Genomic DNA, 20,393 nt, shown 5'->3' on the forward strand with positions numbered 1-20,393 from the left:
TCTTTGAGCGTTTTTGTGCTGCAGAAACGCTACAAAGAATGGACTTGCTGCGTATTTTAAAGCAATGACAACCTTGAGCGGAAAATTCCGCAACATGTGCACAGCTCATCAAGATTGTCATTGTATTAACTGGCAGACGTATTATCTAGCTTTTCTGGTGCATTTACTTGCGGAAAGAACACAGCGAAAATGCATTAAAAACGCTCAGTGTGCACTTAACCTAAATGTGAAAAATAGAAAAGTTATGGCTTGTTAAATGCTAAGAGAAAAAGATGAAAAAATAAATAAAATTGCCTAGTTGTTAAAGTGGTTGTCCACGAAACAGCATCACCATTGACTAAAGGTTGAGTCTGGTATTACAATTCAGTCCAAGTAAAGTGAATGGAACTGATCTGCAATACCACAGACAACTCATAGTGAGGGGTGGCGCTGTTTTTGAAAGAAAGTAGTCATATGTTTCTATTCCTGGACAAGCTCTTTAAAGGCCCATGTCAGAATGGCTGTATAATACTGATAGTAAAATCAGAATGATAATCATCCAAGTGTATTCAGCCCCCTCTAATCCAACCCGAATGATAGCTGCAGCTTGTAATGAGCAGTGCGAGATTTCAGACGTAACAGAGAAGAAGGACTCTGAGAACCTGATAATCAGACTTGATAAATAGTCTCACTAGCAGTAGGACAGATGGGCACTGAAAAGCTATCAGGCTAGGTGGACAGAAAATCAACAGCAGCAGGGAAGAGGTACACTGAGGAGCTGATAGTAAGGCTAGATGGGCAGATATTCAGCAGTAGGGAGGAGGGACATGGAGGAGCTGATAGTTAGGCTAGGTAGGCAGACATTCAGTTGCAAGGAGGAGGGACACGGAGGAGCTGATAATAAGGCTAGGTAGGCAGACATTCAGCTGCAGGGAGGAAGGACACTGAGGAGCTGATAATCAGGCTAGGTAGGCAGACATTCAGCAGCAGGGAGGAGGGACACTAAGGAGCTGATAATCAGGCTTGGGGGGGCAGACATTCAGCTGCAGGGAGGGCAGACACTAAGGGGCTGATAATCAGGCTTGGGGGGTAGAGACTCAGCAGCAGCAGGTCAGACACGCATTGAGGAGCTACAAAGCAAGGTGGGCAGAGATTCATCAGAGCTTCATCAGAGCAGGGAGGAGGAGGATGGCACTAAGGAAATATCAATTAGGTAAGGTGAAATGAAGGTTCAGTAGCAGGGAGAATAGACACTGAGGGGCTGTCGATTACACTAGGTGGGCAAAGATTCAGAAGCAGCAGGGAGACGGTACACAAAGGAGCTGTCAATCAAACTAGTTCAGCAGAGATTGAGCATATACTTTCAAAAAGGACTGTCCAGCCATTCGGACATGGATTTCTATAGTAAGTACACTGGCCTCATCAATTATGAAGGTGCCAATTAAAACATATGCAGCTTGTAGTGTGAAATCTGGTGACATCCACTTTAATGTATAGAGAGAGACAGAATAAAAAATACACATAACTATGGTATATACTTACAGGGACTCAGTAGCGACCACTCTCTGGGCGAGTCCATACAGAGTGTTGCTCTCCGTCAGAACCACCATGTGGCTCAGGTGTGGACTTGGGACCTTCTCCTTTCTTTCTTCTCCTGGGGCTAGAGATCCCACATTTTCACTGGCCACTTCCTACAATCAAACATTACAACGTGTGTTAGAAGCATCTGATTAAATGGCGTTCTGGCTCTGGTTCTATCGAGTAGCATAATATTTCATTAGGGAAATCAAGTTTCTTATCTGTCATCTGCCATTTCTTGCACACCCCCTAAATAGTTTAGAAACCTACGGTAAATAGCAGACGGGGAAGAGGAGATGAAGCTGCAGCTCTTCTCACCATGTTTCTGTAAAGCTGCCTGCTGTGTGGAGGATGGGGAGCTGAGGTCTTGGCCTTGTGTTTTTGTTTTTTTTTTCTTCCAAACCTTTAAGTATTTTCCACCCAGAGCCCCTTCAGTTCACCCATGCTATGCCACTATCTGTGTAATGTGTGGACAGCCAAAAATGACACCATCATGGCACCAGGAGGAGCGCAGAGAACAGGGATTGTAGCCGCAGCTCTTAGCAGCAGGTGTTGGCTGTATAATACAGCCAGCAACTATGCAATGGGCTCAGCTCGCCCACAAATCACATGTTGAGAGTAGGTTAACGTGGACAAGCCTACTCTTTTGATACCCTATTTAATAAATATGTGAATTCCCCTAAAAATTACACATTTGTAACACCTTTCCTAGATTTCTGTATTGTACTATTGTGTTGTTCCGCTGTTAGTCCGAGTGTTATTATTATTATTCCCCTTCTCAAAGGAGTTTCTGCATCAACAGTCGGACAGTGTCAGCTTCAAATGGACAATGGCAGAGGGTGCAGAGACAAGTCTATTAATAATAGAAATGGCTCGTCCATGTTTTTATTTATTTTCAGGAGGAACAACAGGGGAACTGCACAATGCAGAGATAAGATGCTCCAAAACTATCATGTTGGGGGAAATGCAGGAGGTGTCTGCTGGCGGCGCACCGTGCACCGTCCATGCAGGAGATCTCTGTGGTTGGCGCACCGTGTAGGAGGCATCTGTGGCCGGCCATCTATGCAGGAGATCTCTGCGGCTGGTGCACCGTGTAGGAGGCATCTGTGGCTGGCCATCTATGCAGATCTCTGCGGCTGGCGCACCATGTAGGAGGCATCTGTGGCCGGCCATCTATGCAGGAGATCTCTGCGGCTGGCGCACAGTGCAGGAGGCGTCAGCGACAGGTTTTCTATGCAGGAGATCTCTGCGGCTGGCGCACCGTGTAGGAGGCATCTGTGGCTGGCCATCTATGCAGATCTCTGCGGCTGGTGCACCGTGCTGGAGGCGTCTGTGGCCGGCCATCTATGCAGGAGATCTCTGCGTCTGGCGCACCGTGCAGGAGGCGTCTGCGGCCGGTTGTCTATGCAGGAGATCTCTGTGGTTGGCGCACCGTGTAGGAGGCATCTGTGGCCAGCCATCTATGCAGGAGATCTCTGCGGCTGGTGCACAGTGTAGAAGGCATCTGTGGCTGGCCATCTATGCAGATCTCTGCGGCTGGTGCACCGTGCTGGAGGCGTCTGTGGCCGGCCATCTATGCAGGAGATCTCTGCGTCTGGCGCACCGTGCAGGAGGCGTCTGCGGCCGGTTGTCTATGCAGGAGATCTCTGTGGTTGGCGCACCGTGTAGGAGGCATCTATGGCCGGCCATCTATGCAGGAGATCTCTGCGGCTGGTGCACCGTGCAGGAGACGTCTGCGGCTGGTTGGCTATGCAGGAGATCTCTGCGGCTGGCGCACCGTGTAGGAGGCATCTGTGGCCAGCCATCTATGCAGGAGATCTCTGCGGCTGGTGCACAGTGTAGAAGGCATCTGTGGCTGGCCATCTATGCAGATCTCTGCGGCTGGTGCACCGTGCTGGAGGCGTCTGTGGCCGGCCATCTATGCAGGAGATCTCTGCGGCTGGCGCATGTGCAGGAGACGTCAGTGGCCGGTTGGCTATGCAGGAGATCTCTGCGGCTGGCGCACCGTGTAGGAGGCATCTGTGGCCAGCCATCTATGCAGGAGATCTCTGCGGCTGGCGCACCGTGCAGGAGGCGTCTGCGGCCGGTTGTCTATGCAGGAGATCTCTGTGGTTGGCGCACCGTGCAGGAGGAGTCTGCGGCTGGTTGTCTATGCAGGAGATCTCTGCGGCTGGTGCACAGTGTAGAAGGCATCTGTGGCCGGCCATCTATGCAGGAGATCTCTGGAGCTGGTGCACCGTGTAGAAGGCATCTGCAGCCGGTTGTCTATGCAGGAGATCTCTGCGGCTGGAGCACCGTGTAGGAGGCGTCTGTGGCCGGCCATCTATGCAGGAGATCTCTGCGGCTGGCGCAAGTGCAGGAGACATCTGCGGCCGGTTGGCTATGCAGGAGATCTCTGCGACTGGCGCACCGTGTAGGAGGCATCTGTGGCCAGCCATCTATGCAGGAGATCTCTGCAGCTGGTGCACCGTGCAGGAGGAGTCTGCGGCCGGCTGTCTATGCAGGAGATCTCTGTGGTCGGTGCACTGTGCAGGAGGCGTCTGCGTCTGGTTGTCTATGCAGGAGGTTTTTGTGGCCGGTGCACCGTGCAAGAGGCGTCTGCAGCTGGCCGTCTATGCAGGAATGCAGGAGATCTCTGTGGCCGATGCACTGTGCAGGAGGCGTCTGCAGCTGGCCGTCTATGCAGGAGATCTGTGTGGCCGATGCACTGTGCAGGAGGCGTCTGCGGCCAGTTGTCTATGCAGGAGATCTCTGCGGCTGGCGCACTGTGCAGGAGGCGTCTGCGGCCAGCCGTCAATGCAGGAGATCTCTTGCACGGTGCACCGGCCACAGAGATCTCCTGCATAGACAACCGGCCGCAGACGCCTCCTGCACAGTGCGCCAGCCACAGAGATCTCCTGCATAGACAACTGGCCGCAGATGCCTTCTACACGGTGCACCAGGTGCAGAGATCTCCTGCATAGACAACCGGCCGCAGACGCCTCCTGCACAGTGCATCGGCCACAGAGATCTCCTGCATAGATAGCAGGCTGCAGACACCTCGTCTGCAGCCTGCTATCTATGCAGGAGATCTCTGTGGCCAATGCACTGTGCAGGAGGCGTCTGCGGACGGTTGTCTATGCAGGAGATCTCTGCACCTGGTGCACCGTGTAGAAGGCATCTGCGGCCAGTTGTCTATGCAGGAGATCTCTGTGGCTGGCGCACTGTGCAGGAAGCATCTGTGGCTGGCCATCTATGCAGGAGATCTCTGCGGCTGGCGCACCGTGCAGGAGACGTCTGCGGCTGGTTGTCTATGCAGGAGATCTCTGCGGCTGGTGCACAGTGTAGAAGGCATCTGGGGCCGGCCATCTATGCAGGAGATCTCTGGAGCTGGTGCACCGTGTAGAAGGCATCTGCGGCCGGTTGTCTATGCAGGAGATCTCTGCGGCTGGCGCACAGTGTAGGATGCATCTGTGGCCAGCCATCTATGCAGGAGATCTCTGCGGCTGGTGCACAGTGTAGAAGGCATCTGTGGCTGGCCATCTATGCAGATCTCTGCGGCTGGTGCACCGTGCTGGAGGCGTCTGTGGCCGGTCATCTATGCAGGAGATCTCTGCGGCTGGCGCACGTGCAGGAGACGTCTGCGGCCGGTTGGCTATGCAGGAGATCTCTGCGGCTGGCGCACCGTGTAGGAGGCATCTGTGGCCAGCCATCTATGCAGGAGATCTCTGCGGCTGGCGCACCGTGCAGGAGGAGTCTGCGGCTGGTTGTCTATGCAGGAGATCTCTGCGGCTGGTGCACAGTGTAGAAGGCATCTGTGGCCGGCCATCTATGCAGGAGATCTCTGGAGCTGGTGCACCGTGTAGAAGGCATCTGCAGCCGGTTGTCTATGCAGGAGATCTCTGCGGCTGGAGCACCGTGTAGGAGGCGTCTGTGGCCGGCCATCTATGCAGGAGATCTCTGCGGCTGGCGCAAGTGCAGGAGACATCTGAGGCCGGTTGGCTATGCAGGAGATCTCTGCGACTGGCGCACCGTGTAGGAGGCATCTGTGGCCAGCCATCTATGCAGGAGATCTCTGCGGCTGGCGCACCGTGCAGGAGGCGTCTGCGGCCGGTTGTCTATGCAGGAGATCTCTGCGGCTGGTGCACAGTGTAGGAGGCATCTGTGGACGGCCATCTATGCAGGAGATCTCTGCAGCTGGTGCACCGTGCAGGAGGAGTCTGCGGCCGGCTGTCTATGCAGGAGATCTCTGTGGCCGGTGCACTGTGCAGGAGGCGTCTGCGTCCGGTTGTCTATGCAGGAGGTTTTTGTGGCCGGTGCACCGTGCAAGAGGCGTCTGCAGCTGGCCGTCTATGCAGGAATGCAGGAGATCTCTGTGGCCGATGCACTGTGCAGGAGGCGTCTGCAGCTGGCCGTCTATGCAGGAGATCTGTGTGGCCGATGCACTGTGAGGAGGCGTCTGCGGCCAGTTGTCTATGCAGGAGATCTCTGCGGCTGGCGCACTGTGCAGGAGGCGTCTGCGGCCAGCCGTCTATGCAGGAGATCTCTTGCACGGTGCACCGGCCACAGAGATCTCCTGCATAGACAATCGGCCGCAGACGCCTCCTGCACAGTGCGCCAGCCACAGAGATCTCCTGCATAGACAACTGGCCGCAGATGCCTTCTACACGGTGCACCAGGTGCAGAGATCTCCTGCATAGACAACCGGCCGCAGACGCCTCATGCACTGTGCAGGAGGCGTCTGCGGACGGTTGTCTATGCAGGAGATCTCTGCACCTGGTGCACCATGTAGAAGGCATCTGCGGCCAGTTGTCTATGCAGGAGATCTCTGTGGCTGGCGCACTGTGCAGGAGGCATCTGTGGCTGGCCATCTATGCAGGAGATCTCTGCGGCTGGCGCACCGTGCAGGAGACGTCTGCGGACGGTTGTCTATGCAGGAGATCTCTGCACCTGGTGCACCGTGTAGAAGGCATCTGCGGCCAGTTGTCTATGCAGGAGATCTCTGTGGCTGACGCACTGTGCAGGAGGCGTCTGCGGCCGGTTGTCTATGCAGGAGATCTCTGTGGCCGGTGCACCGTGCAAGAGATCTCCTGCATAGACGGCTGGCCGCAGACGCCTCCTGCACAGTGCATCGGCCACAGAGATCTCCTGCATAGATATCAGGCTGCAGACACCTCGTCTGCAGCCTGCTATCTATGCAGGAGATCTCTGTGGCCAATGCACTGTGCAGGAGGCGTCTGCGGCCAGCCGTCTATGCAGGAGATCTCTGTGGCCGATTCACTGTGCAGGAGGCGTCTGCGGCTGGCGCACCGTGCAGGAGGCGTCTGCGGCCGGTTGTCTATGCAGGAGATCTCTGCGGCTGGTGCACAGTGTAGGAGGCATCTGTGGACGGCCATCTATGCAGGAGATCTCTGCAGCTGGTGCAACGTGCAGGAGGAGTCTGCGGCCGGCTGTCTATGCAGGAGATCTCTGTGGCCGGTGCACTGTGCAGGAGGCGTCTGCGGCCGGTTGTCTATGCAGGAGATTTTTGTGGCCGGTGCACTGTGCAGGAGGCGTCTGCGGCCGGTTGTCTATGCAGGAGATTTTTGTGGCCGGTGCACTGTGCAGGAGGCGTCTGCGGCCGGCCGTCTATGCAGAAGTGTCTGTGGCCTCGCTGTCTTGCACACGGTTGGTGCACCATTAACGAATAAGAGCTCTATATATAGGTAATAGTTTTTTTTGGTCCCTTCTGTAAAAACCTCCAATCCCCAAAGCAAAATCCCCAGTTGCGATCCAGTTCTGCGCCCATACTGTACCTGGACTGTGGGGCAGCTTTTAGAGACAGGACATTGATAATCCGACCGTTACGGCTTAGACACAACTCTCACCATATCAATAAGACTTTCCTGAATCCTGTTCAGCGTGGTCCGGAGTCGGCTGCTGCTTAGACCAAGTCCAGTGGATTCGTACTGCGGAGCAAAGATGAAATATCAGTGATGTGATCGACAGAGGCGAACAGGACTCCAATACGGTAGAGCAATTTATTTTAGGGGTCCTTTAGACCCAAGAGCATTCACTAGGACCCCCCCTAACCATGAGAGCCCCCTCTACCACCTTGGTACTACCTTCTAGGGGGCACAGTCCTGGAAATCCACGACCAGTGCCCCTCTGGCTATTACTCCTCAAATAACAGGATTTTGACCCCCATCCCATTGAAACTCTTTTACGGGGAGTTAAAGGCGGACTAGACATAGAAGGAGGCTGGGTTTGGGGACGAAGGAGCATGGGTTTGAGTCCCATTCCCACTAAAACTACTGATATATTGTGTCTTTCCTGTCCCATGACCACCAATATTTGCAGCACCTTTAGCAAGGAATAGCTATGGCCGGGAAGACTCGAGCTCCACTACTTACTGCATCGTTTCTCCCGAAAAATGTGTATACGGCATAAAGGTAGTAATCGAAAAGCTGCGACATGCAGTGGATGACATCAAAGGCGATGGGCTTCAGTATAGTCATCATCTGCAGGTATTTTCCTGTGCAAAAAGAAGAAAAAAAAATGCCATTGATGAAACCTATGGTAATATTTATCAATATTTTCTCAAACAGCGCCACCCCTAACCACAGGTTGAATCTGGAAAAGCAAATCAGCATCACACAACGGAATACCAGACAAGGCCAATGAATAAACCTGTTAGAACCCTCCTGTTAGTTTTTGCTATCTTGTGTTTTGCGGTCACGTGACCAGCTGCCCATATATTCCAGCTCCGCCCTTATGGCTTTACTGGACTTCAGTGTTGTTTGACTGTTTTGCTAGCCTGGTGCTTCGGTGCCTATCTCTGTCAGTTCGCTTGGTCCTCTGGGACCTCTAGTACTTTTTGTCAGTTTGTCTTTTGTGTTCTACAACAATTTCTGTTTAGGAGGTGTCCCATTTTTGTCCCAGTCCTCAGTTCTTTTAGGGACCTCTCCCTTATTTCTATAGGTCTTCGTTCAGATTAGCCGAGGACTAAGGTGGGTCTGTTCACAAGGAACAGGCAGCCCGCTACATCGTAGGGATTCAGTTTAGTCTTACTGTAGGGACAGCTTTCCCCTATCTTTCCTTAGTTCTTGTTGCAGATCATAACAGTAAGTCCAGCCCAAAAAACTAAAAGGAAAGAAATTCGGGGATCAGTATGGTTTCCGTCCAGGATTTGGCTCAACGCCTGCAGGGATTGTCTCTGGAGGTGGCCGAGTTTCAGAAACACGTGAGTAGCTGTTCTGGAGCGCATTTTGTCGAACCCAAGGTAGGACTGCCTGATGTTTTTTATGGTAAAAAGCAAGATTTTTTTTCCTTTAAAAATGCTTGTTTGTTATATTTTCGTTTGAGACCAAGATCCTCTGGGAATGAATCACAGCGCATTGGTTTATTATGTCACTTTTGCGCAATGAACCACAGGGTTGGGCCTCTTCTCTCCAGCCTAATGATCCGTGTTTAAGTTCTGTGGAAGAATTTTTTTCTGCTATGGGGCTCTTATATGACGATCCTGATCGAATCTCATCTGCAGAATCAGAACTTAGACGTTTGAATCATGGGTCAGATGATGTTGAAAATTATTGCACACACTTCAGGAGATACAGGCTTCAGAAGTTAAATGGAATGATTCTGCGCTGAGATGTTTATTTCTTGCTGGTCTGTGTGAAAGCGTTAAGGATTTTCTAATTGCATTCCCTGCACCTGACACTCTGCAGGAAGCTATGCAGTTAGCTGTTCGTGTGGACAGGAGACTGAGGTCCAGGGTGAATGATGTAAAGACTCCTGTAACGTCAGGTCCTAGTTCCCAGAAAATCTGCTCTGACAGCGGAGAACCAATGGAGGTGGGGGCAATGTCACTCCACTCTCAGGAAAGAGACCGGAGATTCGCCGAGGGCTTATGTCTTTATTGTGGTAAAGTGGACCATTTGATTAAGTATTGTGAGCGTCGTTTAAGTAAAGAGAAAAAAAAAGGTCAGTTACGCCCGTATAACTTGTTTACGCTCTGCAGGAGTGTTTCTTTCTGGGAGAACCACTCTACAGGGAGATTTGATTGAATTTCAGGTATTTGTGGATTGTGGTTCAACACTTAATGTGATTGATGAGGGTTTTTGGAAAACCTTAAATTGAAATCCAAACCTTTGTCATCACCTATTTCTGTGATTGCAATTGATAACACTCCTTTGAAATGTATTACTCACAAGACTGCTGCATTTTCCCTCACTATCAATGGAGTTCACAAAGAAATTTTGGACTTTGTTGTTTTGGATAATTTACCCTCTCCGGTCGTTCTAGGATTGCCTTGGTTAAAACTGCACAATCCTTTGCTGGACTAGTCTACTAATATGATAAAGTCTTGGAGTCCGAAGTGCCATGATAAATGTTGTAATGGTCGCATTGCGGCTGTGGAAAAAGGGGAATTACCGGTACCTATTCAAGATTTTTGGAGGGTTTTTTCGGAGGAGGAGTCGCAAGTTTTACCTCCTCATAGGGATTATGATTGCGCCATTGAGTTTGTTCCAGGTGCTACTCTTCCCAAAAGTCGCTTGTTTAATCTTACTATCCCTGAAAGAAAGGCCTTGGAGGAGTACATACAGACTAGCCTGGCTGCTGGTCACATTAGACCTTCTAAGTCTCCTGTGGCAGTCGGATTCTTCTTTGTTAAAAAAAAGGACGTCAGTTTACGTCCATGTCTGGATTTTCGTGAAATTAATAAGATTACCGTACGCAATTCCTACCCACTGCCGTTAATTCCTGACTTGTTTAACCAGTTAGTGGGGGGCAAGTGGTTCTCTAAAATTGATCTCCGGGGGGCATACAATTTGTTACGAGTGAAGGAGGGTGATGAATGGAAAACTGCTTTTAACACTCCGATAGGTCATTTTGAGAATCTGGTGATGCCTTTTGGTCTTACCAATGCTCCAGCATTTTTTCAGAACCTTATTAATGACATCCTGAGACCTTTGATTGGTAAGAATGTGGTTGTGTATTTGGATGACATTTTCATTTATTCACCAGATCTGGAGTCTCATTGGCAGAGTGTACGTGAAGTTTTGCAGTTATTGAGTGATAATTCACTCTTTGCTAAGCTGGAGAAATGTGAGTACGCTGTGCAGAAAATTAGTTTTTTGGGCTACATTGTCTCCAGCGAGGGCTTTGAGATGGACCCTGTGAAGGTTCAGGCTGTGCAGGAATGGCCTAGGCCTATTGGTTTGAAATCTATACAGAGATTTTTGGGTTTTGCCAATTATTACAGGAAATTCATTAAGAATTTTTCTGTAGTTGTTAAACCTCTAACCGATCTCACCAGGAAAGGTGCGAATACGGTCCAGTGGACTTCTGAGGCCATTGAAGCGTTTGAGTATCTCAAAGAGAGGTTCAGTTCTGCCCCTATCCTTATGCAGCCTGATGAGAGCAAGCCTATTTTGGTCGAGGTCGATGCTTCATCGGTGGGGATCGGAGCAGTTTTGTCTCAGGAGAACAAGGGTGGAGTACATCCTTGTGCCTTCTTTTCGAGGAAATTTTCGGAAACCGAACTGAATTATGATGTTGGAAATCGGGAGTTGCTTGCTATTAAACTCGCATTTGAACACTGGCGTCATGTCTTGGAAGGCGCTAGATTTCCTATTTAGGTTTTCACAGATCATAAGAATCTGATCTATCTTGATGCTGCCAAGCGCTTGAATGCCCGTCAAGCTAGGTGGGCACTTTTTTTTTCTCGGTTTCATTTTTCTGTTAATTATATCCCGGGTACTAAGAATGTTAAAGCCGATGCTTTATCTCGCAGCTTCTCTCCTACGGTCGGTGCCAAGGAGGAGGAGAGCATTTTACAGAAAGGAGTTGTGGTGGCTGCTTTGAACTCTGATTTGGAGAATGGGATGCTGAATGCTCAAGATGATGCTCCATCTAACACTCCCCATGGGAGGTTGTTTGTGCCTAGAGCCTTTAGGAGAGACTTGTTTGTGGAGTGTCATGAGTCTTGGTTGGCAGGTCATCCAGGAATTTCGGAAACTAAGAGACTGATCAGTCGCAGTTTTTGGTGGCCTGGATGGCAGAAGGAAGTCATCAAGTGGGTGCGTCAGTGTACTGTGTGTGCCAGGTCAAAGGCTTCACATACTCCTGCTGCGGGGTTGCTTTGCCCTCTGGAGGTTCCTAGTGCGCCTTGGACGCATCGCACAATGGATTTTATTACTGATCTATCTGTGTCCGAGGGTTTTACTGTCATCTAGGTGGTCGTAGACCGTTTTAGTAAGATGTGTCATTTGGTTCCACTCATTAAGTTGCCCTGCGCGAAGACACTCGCTAAGGCGTTTGTTAAGGAGATTGTCAAACTCCATGGCGTTCTCACAGATATGGTTTCTGATAGAGGACCTCAGTTTGTGGCTCATTTTTGGCGTGCTTTTTGTAACAGGTTGGGAGTCCATTTGTCATTTTCGTCTGGTTATCATCCGGAGTCGAATGGACAGACTGAAAGAAAGAACCAGGATGTTGAGCAGTTTTTGCGTTGTTTTGTGGTGGACAATCAAGAGGGGTGGTCTGAGTTTCTGCCTCTCGCAGAATTTGCTCTTATCAATCATACATCCTCCTCTGCTGAGTGTTCTCCGTCGTTTGGTTCGTTCTCCAAATTGGGGTCGGCGGTGTCGGAGGAGGAGAATTTTTCCGGTGATTTGGAGAGAGTTTGGACTAATGTACGTTGCAACCTTCAAGAGGCTAACAAGAAGTCCAAGAAGTATTTTGACAGGAAACGTAAGGAGGTTTTGTTTACTGTGGGTGACATGGTTTGGTTGTCCTCAAAGAACCTGCGGTTGAGGATTCCCTCTAAAAAACTGGGTCCTAAGTTTGTGGGTCCATTTAAAATGCTTCAGGTTGTTAACCCATCTGCTGTTAGGTTGGATGTCCCTACTTCCTGGAAGATTAATCCTGTGTTTCATGTTTCCTTGTTGAAAAAGGCGGATGTATCTGATAGGGACGCCACTGTCACAGTTCCTCCTGTGGTGGAAGATGGCGAATATGAGATTTCTCGTATCTTGAATTCTAGATGGCATAGAGGGAGATTACAGTATCTTGTCTCCTGGAAGGGTTTCAGTCCCGAAGAAAAACTGCTGGGTAAGGACGGATGATGTCTCTGCTCCTAGGCTTGTTAAAGCTTTCCACAGGAGGCTTCCTGATAGGCCTGGGCCTGGAGGATCCGGAGGATCCTCATAGAAGAGGGGGTACTGTTAGAATCCTCCTGTTAGTTTTTGCTATCTTGTGTTTTGCGGTCACGTGACCATCTGCCTATATATTCCAGCTCCGCTCTTATGGCTTTGCTGGACTTCAGTGTTGTTTGACTGTTTTGCTAGCTTGGTGCTTCGGTGCCTATCTCTGTCAGTTTGCTTGGTCCTCTGGGACCTCTAGTACTTTTTCTCAGTTTGTCTTTTGTGTTCTACAACAATTTCTGTTTAGGTGTCGTCCCATTTTTGTCCCAGTCCTTAGTTCTTTCAGGGATCCCTCCCTTAATTCTATAGGTCTTCGTTCAGAATAGTCGAGGACTAAGGTGGGTCTGTTCACAAGGAACAGGCAGCCCGCTACATCGTAGGGATTCAGCTTAGTCTTACTGTAGGGACAGCTTTCCCCTATCTTTCCTTAGTTCTTGTTGCAGATCATAACAAAACCATTGATAATCCTGGATGACCCCTTTATATTCAGATTACAATATGCAACCAAAGTCTGATCTCTAAGGGTCAGGACTTTGCAACCCCCGCTGAACCTTAGAGTGCAGAGGTGGTGACCCACTTAGTAGAACGCCACAAAAACCTGAAATAAATTATTTTCCATTTCCTTTCTAAATGCAAAATTAAGCAACTTTTTAGACTTCAATAGTATTGGTCGACCACTTTGTTGCTGCAGAGTGACGGTAAATCCTTGATGTAGCTGAGCGATCTGCAAAAATTGTTACAAATCCATCAGAGCTCTTGATTCTGATCTCTCCCTCTAACCTGCTCTCTTTTCTCAGTGTTAGAAAAAGCAGTAGGGAAAGGGGGAAAGCATGTACAGTCTCAGAGAGGGCAGAGAACGTATGCTGTAGATAAACAGAAAAGCACGTGAAGAGGAAATAAGTTCAGGATTGAAACTGTGCTGATACACTACCGTTCAAAATTTTGGGGTCACATAGACAATTTTGTGTTTTCCATGAAAACTCATACTTTTATTTATCAAATGAGTAGCAAAATGAATAGAAAATATAGTCCAGACATTGACAAGGTTAGAAATAATGATTTTTATTATAAAGAATAATTTTCTCCTTCAGACTTTGCTTTCGTCACAGAATGCTCCTTTGCAGCAATTCCAGCATTGCAGACCTTTGGCATTCTAGCTGTTAATTCGCTGAGGTAATCTTGAGAAATTTCCCCCCATGCTTCCTGAAGCCCCTCCACAAGTTGGATTGGCTTGATGGGCACTTTTTGTGTACCATATGGTCAAGCTGCTCCCACAACAGCTCAATGGGGTTGAGATCTGGTGACTGCGCTGGCCCCTCCATTACAGATAGAATACCAGCTGCCTGCTTCTTCCCTAAATACTTCATGCATAATTTGGAGGTGTGCTTTGGGTCATTGTCCTGTTGTAGGATGAAATTGGCTCCAATCAAGCGCTGTCCACAGGGTATGGCATGGCGTAGCAAAATGGAGTGATAGCCTTCCTTATTCAAAATCCCATTTACCTTGTACAAATTTCCCACTTTACCAGCACCAAAGCAACCCCAGACCATCACATTACCTCCACCATGCTTGACAGATGGCGTCAGGCACTCTTCCAGCATCTTTTCCGTTGTTCTGCGTCTCACAAATGTTCTTCTGTGTGATGCAAACACCTCAAACTTTGATTCGTCTGTCCATAAAACTTTGTTCCAGGCTTCCTCTGTCCAATGTCTGTGTTCTTTTGCCCATATTAATCTTTTCCTTTTATTAGCCAGTCTCAGATATGGCTTTTTCTTTGCCCTGAAGGCCAGCATCCCGGAGTCGCCTCTTCACTGTAGACGTTGACACTGGCGTTTTGCATGTACTATTTAATGAAGCTGCCAGTTGAGGAGCTGTGAGGCGTCGATTTCTCACATTAGAGACTCTAATGTCCTTGTCTTGTTGCTCAGTTGTGCAGCGGGGTCTCCCACTTCTCTTTCTACTCTGGTTAGAGCCTGTTTGTGCTCTCCTCTGAAGGGAGTAGTACACACCGGTGTAGGAAATCTTCAGTTTCTTGGCAATGTCTTGCATGGAATAGCCTTCATTTCTAAGAACACGAATAGACTGTCGAGCTTGACATGAAAGTTCTCTTTTTCTGGCCATTTTGAGAGTTTCATAGAACAAACAAATGTAATGCTCCAGATTCTCAACTAGCTCAAAGGAAGGTCAATGTTATAGCTTCTCAAATCAGCCAAACCGTTTTCAGCCGGGCTAACATACTTGTGCAAGGGTTTTCTAGGGTTTACTAAACATCCATCAGCTTCTTACACAGTTAGCAAACACAATGTACCATTAAAACACTGGAGTGGTGGTTGGAAATGGGCCTCTATGCACCTCTGTAGATATTGCAATAAAAACAAGATGTTTGCAGCTAGAATAGTCATTTACCACATTAACAATGTATAGAGTGGATTTCTCATTCATTTAATGTTAGCTTCAATGTGCTTTTCTTTCAAAAATAATGAAATTTCTAAATGACCCCAAACTTTTGAACGGTAGTGTATGTGCAGCCTGTATTACTGGGAGAAGCACTCCCTCAAGAGAAAAATGTGAAACTTGGATCAGGCGGTGAATCGGTGGTGGGGGCAGGGTTATACAGAGCAGCTAGCTAGGAGGTACGAGACACCTTGTCCTGTAGTGATAATCTCCGGCTGATAAAACATTGATTTTATTGAAACAGCAATGCACAGCCTAATAAATGACACATCGCTGGACTCAGGGTCTCTGCCCCTACATTAAGCTGCTTTCAAGTTACATAGCAAAAACCTATTGAAAGATTCCCTGTAAGCTTCCCCAGTGGTGGGTGAAGTCATCCAGTACATTAAGTGTTATATATATATACTTATGCAGGGGGTCGGGAGCTTACATGGCTCACAGCATAATTATTCTAAATAGCCTAAAGGCACGCCCCAGAGGATCAGGTTGAGAAATAAAAAGGCTCGTATTTCTGGAATCATACATATTATACAAAAAAATATATATATATATTTAGGGGAGCAGCGGGAATAATATATAAGCAAAAATTGCCGCTTCCCACCTAGTGGCAGGTTCACTTTAAGGGATTTCTTAAGAAAGTTCTACAGAACTTCCATCCTTACATAGCAAGTATCAGTCAAGTAACGTTGTAATGTCCTTTTAGAGATACATTAGATTATTCCTGCCCGAGGCTCCCGTCTACAGAAGCGGATATATTTATAGATGCAGAAAACTAATTACTGATTATTGCTAATTACTATCTATATGTGACATCCTCCTAATCTGCCATCAAGATTAATTTAATCAGCCTAATAGTACTTAGAGCCGTGAAGAGAGCGAAAACAAACGTTTGCAAATCTCCTGCCAAGGTTTTAATATAATTAAATACGGCGAAAAATTGCCCTAAAAGCGCAGAACAAAAATTAGAAACATTACTAAAAATAACTAATACTAACATAAATTATATAAAAAAGTGGGAAGTTAACAATAATAATAATAATAAAAAAAAAATAACAATATAAAAAAAAAAAAAAAAAAAAAAAAAAAAATCACAAAAATATGTGGCGCCTGTGTTCAAAAGAGCAGCGCAGCGCGATTAACCTCTTCTCGCCAGAGCGCATTTTCCTCCCGTCCTTCCAAAAAAAAGCCATAAGAAATTGATTTTTCACATCGACACAGAGGGATAGGGGCTTGTGTTAGTGCGGGGCTGAGTTGTAGTTTTGAAAGGCGCCGTTCATTTTACTGTCTCAGGCGCTGAAAAATAGAAAAAAAATATTCCAAGTGGAAAAAAAAAAAAAAAAATTCAATCCGTCAGGGTTTTGTTTTTGCCGCGTTGACTGAGCGGTAAAAATGATTCTCCGGTAAGATTGCGTTTTTTTTTTCCACTTTGGAAATTTATGAAAAAAATTTTAACAAATAGTTTCTGTTACTATTTTCTGAGACCTGTAACTTTTTTTATTTTTTTTGTCGATGGAGCCGTATGAAACTTGTTTTTTTTTTTTTTTTTTGGTGCGACTTCATAGGTAGACCAAGATGGCAGCGACAGGGGCATTTGTGAGGCCTCTGGCTGCCATTACACCCTCGCAACCATGTCATGGTGGTAGCCAATGCGGGACAGTGCACATGCGAACCGTTTAAGAGATTGACAGTGGCATTTGCGGGGTCCGGAAGGTCACGAAAGGGAGATATATTAACTCATTATATGACCTCAGTCTAGAGCCTCTCACCCAGCCAAATCAGATCTCATACTTTGCACTGATGAGGGGCAATACCCTGAAACATGTGTCTGCAAATTGGGATTCTGATTTGGCTTTTATCCTAAGGCATATTGCAAGACTCGTTAAAGGGTCGAAAGTGACTTGTAAGATCGCTGCTTCCAATAGGTGGCGCTATAGAGAGTTCTAGTCCTCGTCCTCTCTCAAGAGGTAATTTGCATATATAAGAGCATTTGTAACTTGTCACTTTTAAAGGGGATGTCTACTTCCTTCCTCACTTTTAAAGGGGATGTCTACTTCCTACCTGCATTGAAGGAAGGAACAGGGGGATATACTTTATAGCAGTCGCAACATATTAGAGAGAAGTGATACAGTGACACCAGGGAGTGATGGGGTAGCTGCTTACTGAGTCCTGTCTGTATGGGGTACAATGTTCCTATCCTGCCTTATCTGATAAGGACCGGATACAAGGCACTAATTAAATGATGGCACATTAGAAAAACAACTAATTCCAAGGCTGGAATGCAGAGACTCCATCACTTGTCACCAGTAATAACCATAACCAATAGAGAGTGGCGCAGCATAACGGATACAGGACATAAACCAATAGAGAGCGGCGCAGCATAACGGATACAGGACATAAACCAATAGAGAGCGGCGCAGCATAACGGATACAGGACATAAACCAATAGAGAGCGGCGCAGCATAACGGATACAGGACATAAACCAATAGAGAGCGGCGCAGCATAACGGATACAGGACATAAACCAATAGAGAGCGGCGCAGCATAACGGATACAGGACATAAACCAATAGAGAGTGGCGCAGCATAACGGATACAGGACATAAACCAATAGAGAGCGGCGCAGCATAACGGATACAGGACATAAACCAATAGAGAGCAGCGCAGCATAACGGATACAGGACATAAACCAATAGAGAGTGGCGCAGCATAACGGATACAGGACATAAACCAATAGAGAGAAGCGCAGCATAACGGATACAGGACATAAACCAATAGGGAGCGGCGCAGCATAACGGATACAGGACATAAACCAATAGGGAGCGGCGCAGCATAACGGATACAGGACATAAACCAATAGAGAGTGGCGCAGCATAACGGATACAGGACATAAACCAATAGAGAGCGGCGCAGCATAACGGATACAGGACATAAACCAATAGAGAGCGGCGCAGCATAACGGATACAGGACATAAACCAATAGAGAGTGGCGCAGCATAACGGATACAGGACATAAACCAATAGAGAGAAGCGCAGCATAACGGATACAGGACATAAACCAATAGGGAGCAGTGCAGCAAAACGGATACAGGACATAAACCAATAGGGAGTGGCGCAGGATAAAGGATACAGGACATAAACCAATAGGGAGTGGTGCAGCATAACGGACACAGGACATAAACCAATAGGGAGCGGTGCAGCATGACGGATACAGGACATAAACCAATAGGGAGTGGCGCAGGATAACGGATACAGGACATAAACCAATAGGGAGTGGTGCAGCATAACGGATACAGGACATAAACCAATAGGGAGTGGTGCAGCATAACGGATACAGGACATAAACCAATAGGGAGTGGCGCAGGATAACGGATACAGGACAAAAAACAATAGGGAGTGGTGCAGCATAACGGATACAGGACATAAACCAATAGGGAGCGGTGCAGCATGACGGATACAGGACATAAACCAATAGGGAGCGGCGCAGTTCAGGAGATAATCAACAAGGAGAGCCACGACTTACCCACGAGCCGTATTACGTTCAGCGTGGTGTTGGTCAGGATGGGCGCGTTCACCTTGTTCAGGCTGTAATCCGATCTCTTCCGACTCTTCAGGGTCTCTCTAGAGACACTTCATTAAGACAAGATCGCGGTTAGGAAAGCTCAAGACGATCAGCGAAATGCCCATACGAGACATCAGGACCTGTACAAGGGTTCTCCTGGGTCTGAATATCTCCAAAACTGCAGGTCGTTAAAGGTGGTTACCTTTTTAAAAATACAGCACCACCCCTGCAACAGGTTGAGTTTCGGTACTGCATCTGCACCATTCACTTTAATAGAGCTGAGCGGTAAAGCCGCATACAACCTGGAAACAAGAGTGGCGCTATTTTTCTAAGAAGGCAGCAATGTTTATCCTTGAAAGGGTTATTCCCAAAAAGGCAAGTTACTCTATATCCACTGTGTATGGAAAAACTTGCTGGTTTCTTTTGGTCCAATCACTGGGACATACAGAGATCTTGAGATTAGGGTTCGGAAACTCTACCCCTATGGATACGGAAAAAATGTGATTTTTGGGAATAATCCTTTGTTTGAATCAGATTTTCGAGTTACACAGATATTTATTTAGTTTTGCTTTTATTTATTTTTTATTCAATTTTGCCTTTTTTTTCAGATCCCAATCTAAACAGAAAGTAGAAGTCTTGTAATTCTCACACCGGGGATTTTTTTTAGACTCTGACTTGCTGATGTTTCTGGAGTTCTACATGTACATTAGCAGCAACCAACTGACTCTGACCTTATTCTTTGTATTGAAGCATCTAATGAGCGGGTGCAAAGGTTGTTGTGAAGGGAGGAGGAGGAGGAGAGCTGTGAAATCAAGTATTTTCATAGGTGGATCCTGTGTCATCAGCTGTGTATAGAGGTGACCTGTCATTGTAATCCTACCTCTGATGATAAGGAGCCTGCTGAAAACTCTTCCTGAATGGACCGGAAGCATAAGTCTAAAAATAATCCCCAGTGGTCAGTTGGAAAATTGCAAGATTGCTAATTTACTTGTTTAACAAAGTAATCGTAATATGAAAAATTTAAAAAATGAATACATGTAACACAAAAACTGGATATAAACAATAGGTCATTATCTGACGACACACATTATGGGGTGCTGTCACCTTTTTGAAGGTACATCTCCAGTCTGCTCATCGACATAGTCCCTCTTCAGCTCCTCCGGGACGTCGCTGTCGCTGTCGTACTCCTGATAAGCGCTCTTCTCCAGCTCGTCGGATTCATACTGTGAAGGAAGAAGTCACGGCTGTTTGTAGCACACGGCTCATTTATCCGCAGGGAGAACACAATTGTTTACAACTGTGTCTGAAAAAGACATAACTGCCCCCTCAACAGTGCTGACCCCGCAATCACCACTTCTGTAATGTGCCCCCCGTGCTGAGCTCTGCGGCAGACGCCGAGACAAATTGATTTATACGATCTGCAGCCAAAGAGTGACGAGGAAAAAAAGGAACAAAATAAAAGGACAAACTGCCGAGGTCTCCGTACACGAGAGATGATGTAGAAGGTTCTCCTGAGCAGAAAGTCATCTCATGTCTACACACTGCACATCCCTACAGCTCATATCTGCTCTGGGTCTATGCATTTATAGCGCTCATACTTTCTATTGCATGTCTATCTTATATCTATTTATGTCTCTTATCTATCATCTCAAACCTACC

The 20,393-nt window shown here is 47.5% G+C and overlaps 1 protein-coding gene across 2 annotated transcripts in view; it reads right to left on the bottom strand.

Annotated features, from left to right (window-relative positions):
* The window catches only part of VPS50 (VPS50 subunit of EARP/GARPII complex), a 215,986-nt gene that overhangs the window by 21,667 nt on the left and 173,926 nt on the right, over positions 1-20,393 (bottom strand). Inside the window, exons 19-23 of one of the 2 annotated variants that reach the window (XM_073677354.1) lie at positions 19,839-19,957; positions 18,696-18,802; positions 7,929-8,050; positions 7,418-7,484; positions 1,522-1,666 (exon numbers count right to left, since the gene is read on the bottom strand). In XM_073677354.1, coding sequence (XP_073533455.1) covers positions 1,522-1,666; positions 7,418-7,484; positions 7,929-8,050; positions 18,696-18,802; positions 19,839-19,957 — 560 coding nt within the window. Of the gene's footprint in view, positions 1-1,521; positions 1,671-7,403; positions 7,485-7,928; positions 8,051-18,695; positions 18,803-19,838; positions 19,958-20,393 lie in introns of both variants that reach the window. The other variant, XM_073677353.1, reaches the window with a different exon arrangement.

The sequence above is a fragment of the Phyllobates terribilis genome, unplaced genomic scaffold, assembly GCF_046119375.1.
Source record: "Phyllobates terribilis strain yellow unplaced genomic scaffold, ASM4611937v1 Scaffold_4__5_contigs__length_816908805, whole genome shotgun sequence".
NCBI lineage: Eukaryota > Metazoa > Chordata > Amphibia > Anura > Dendrobatidae > Phyllobates > Phyllobates terribilis.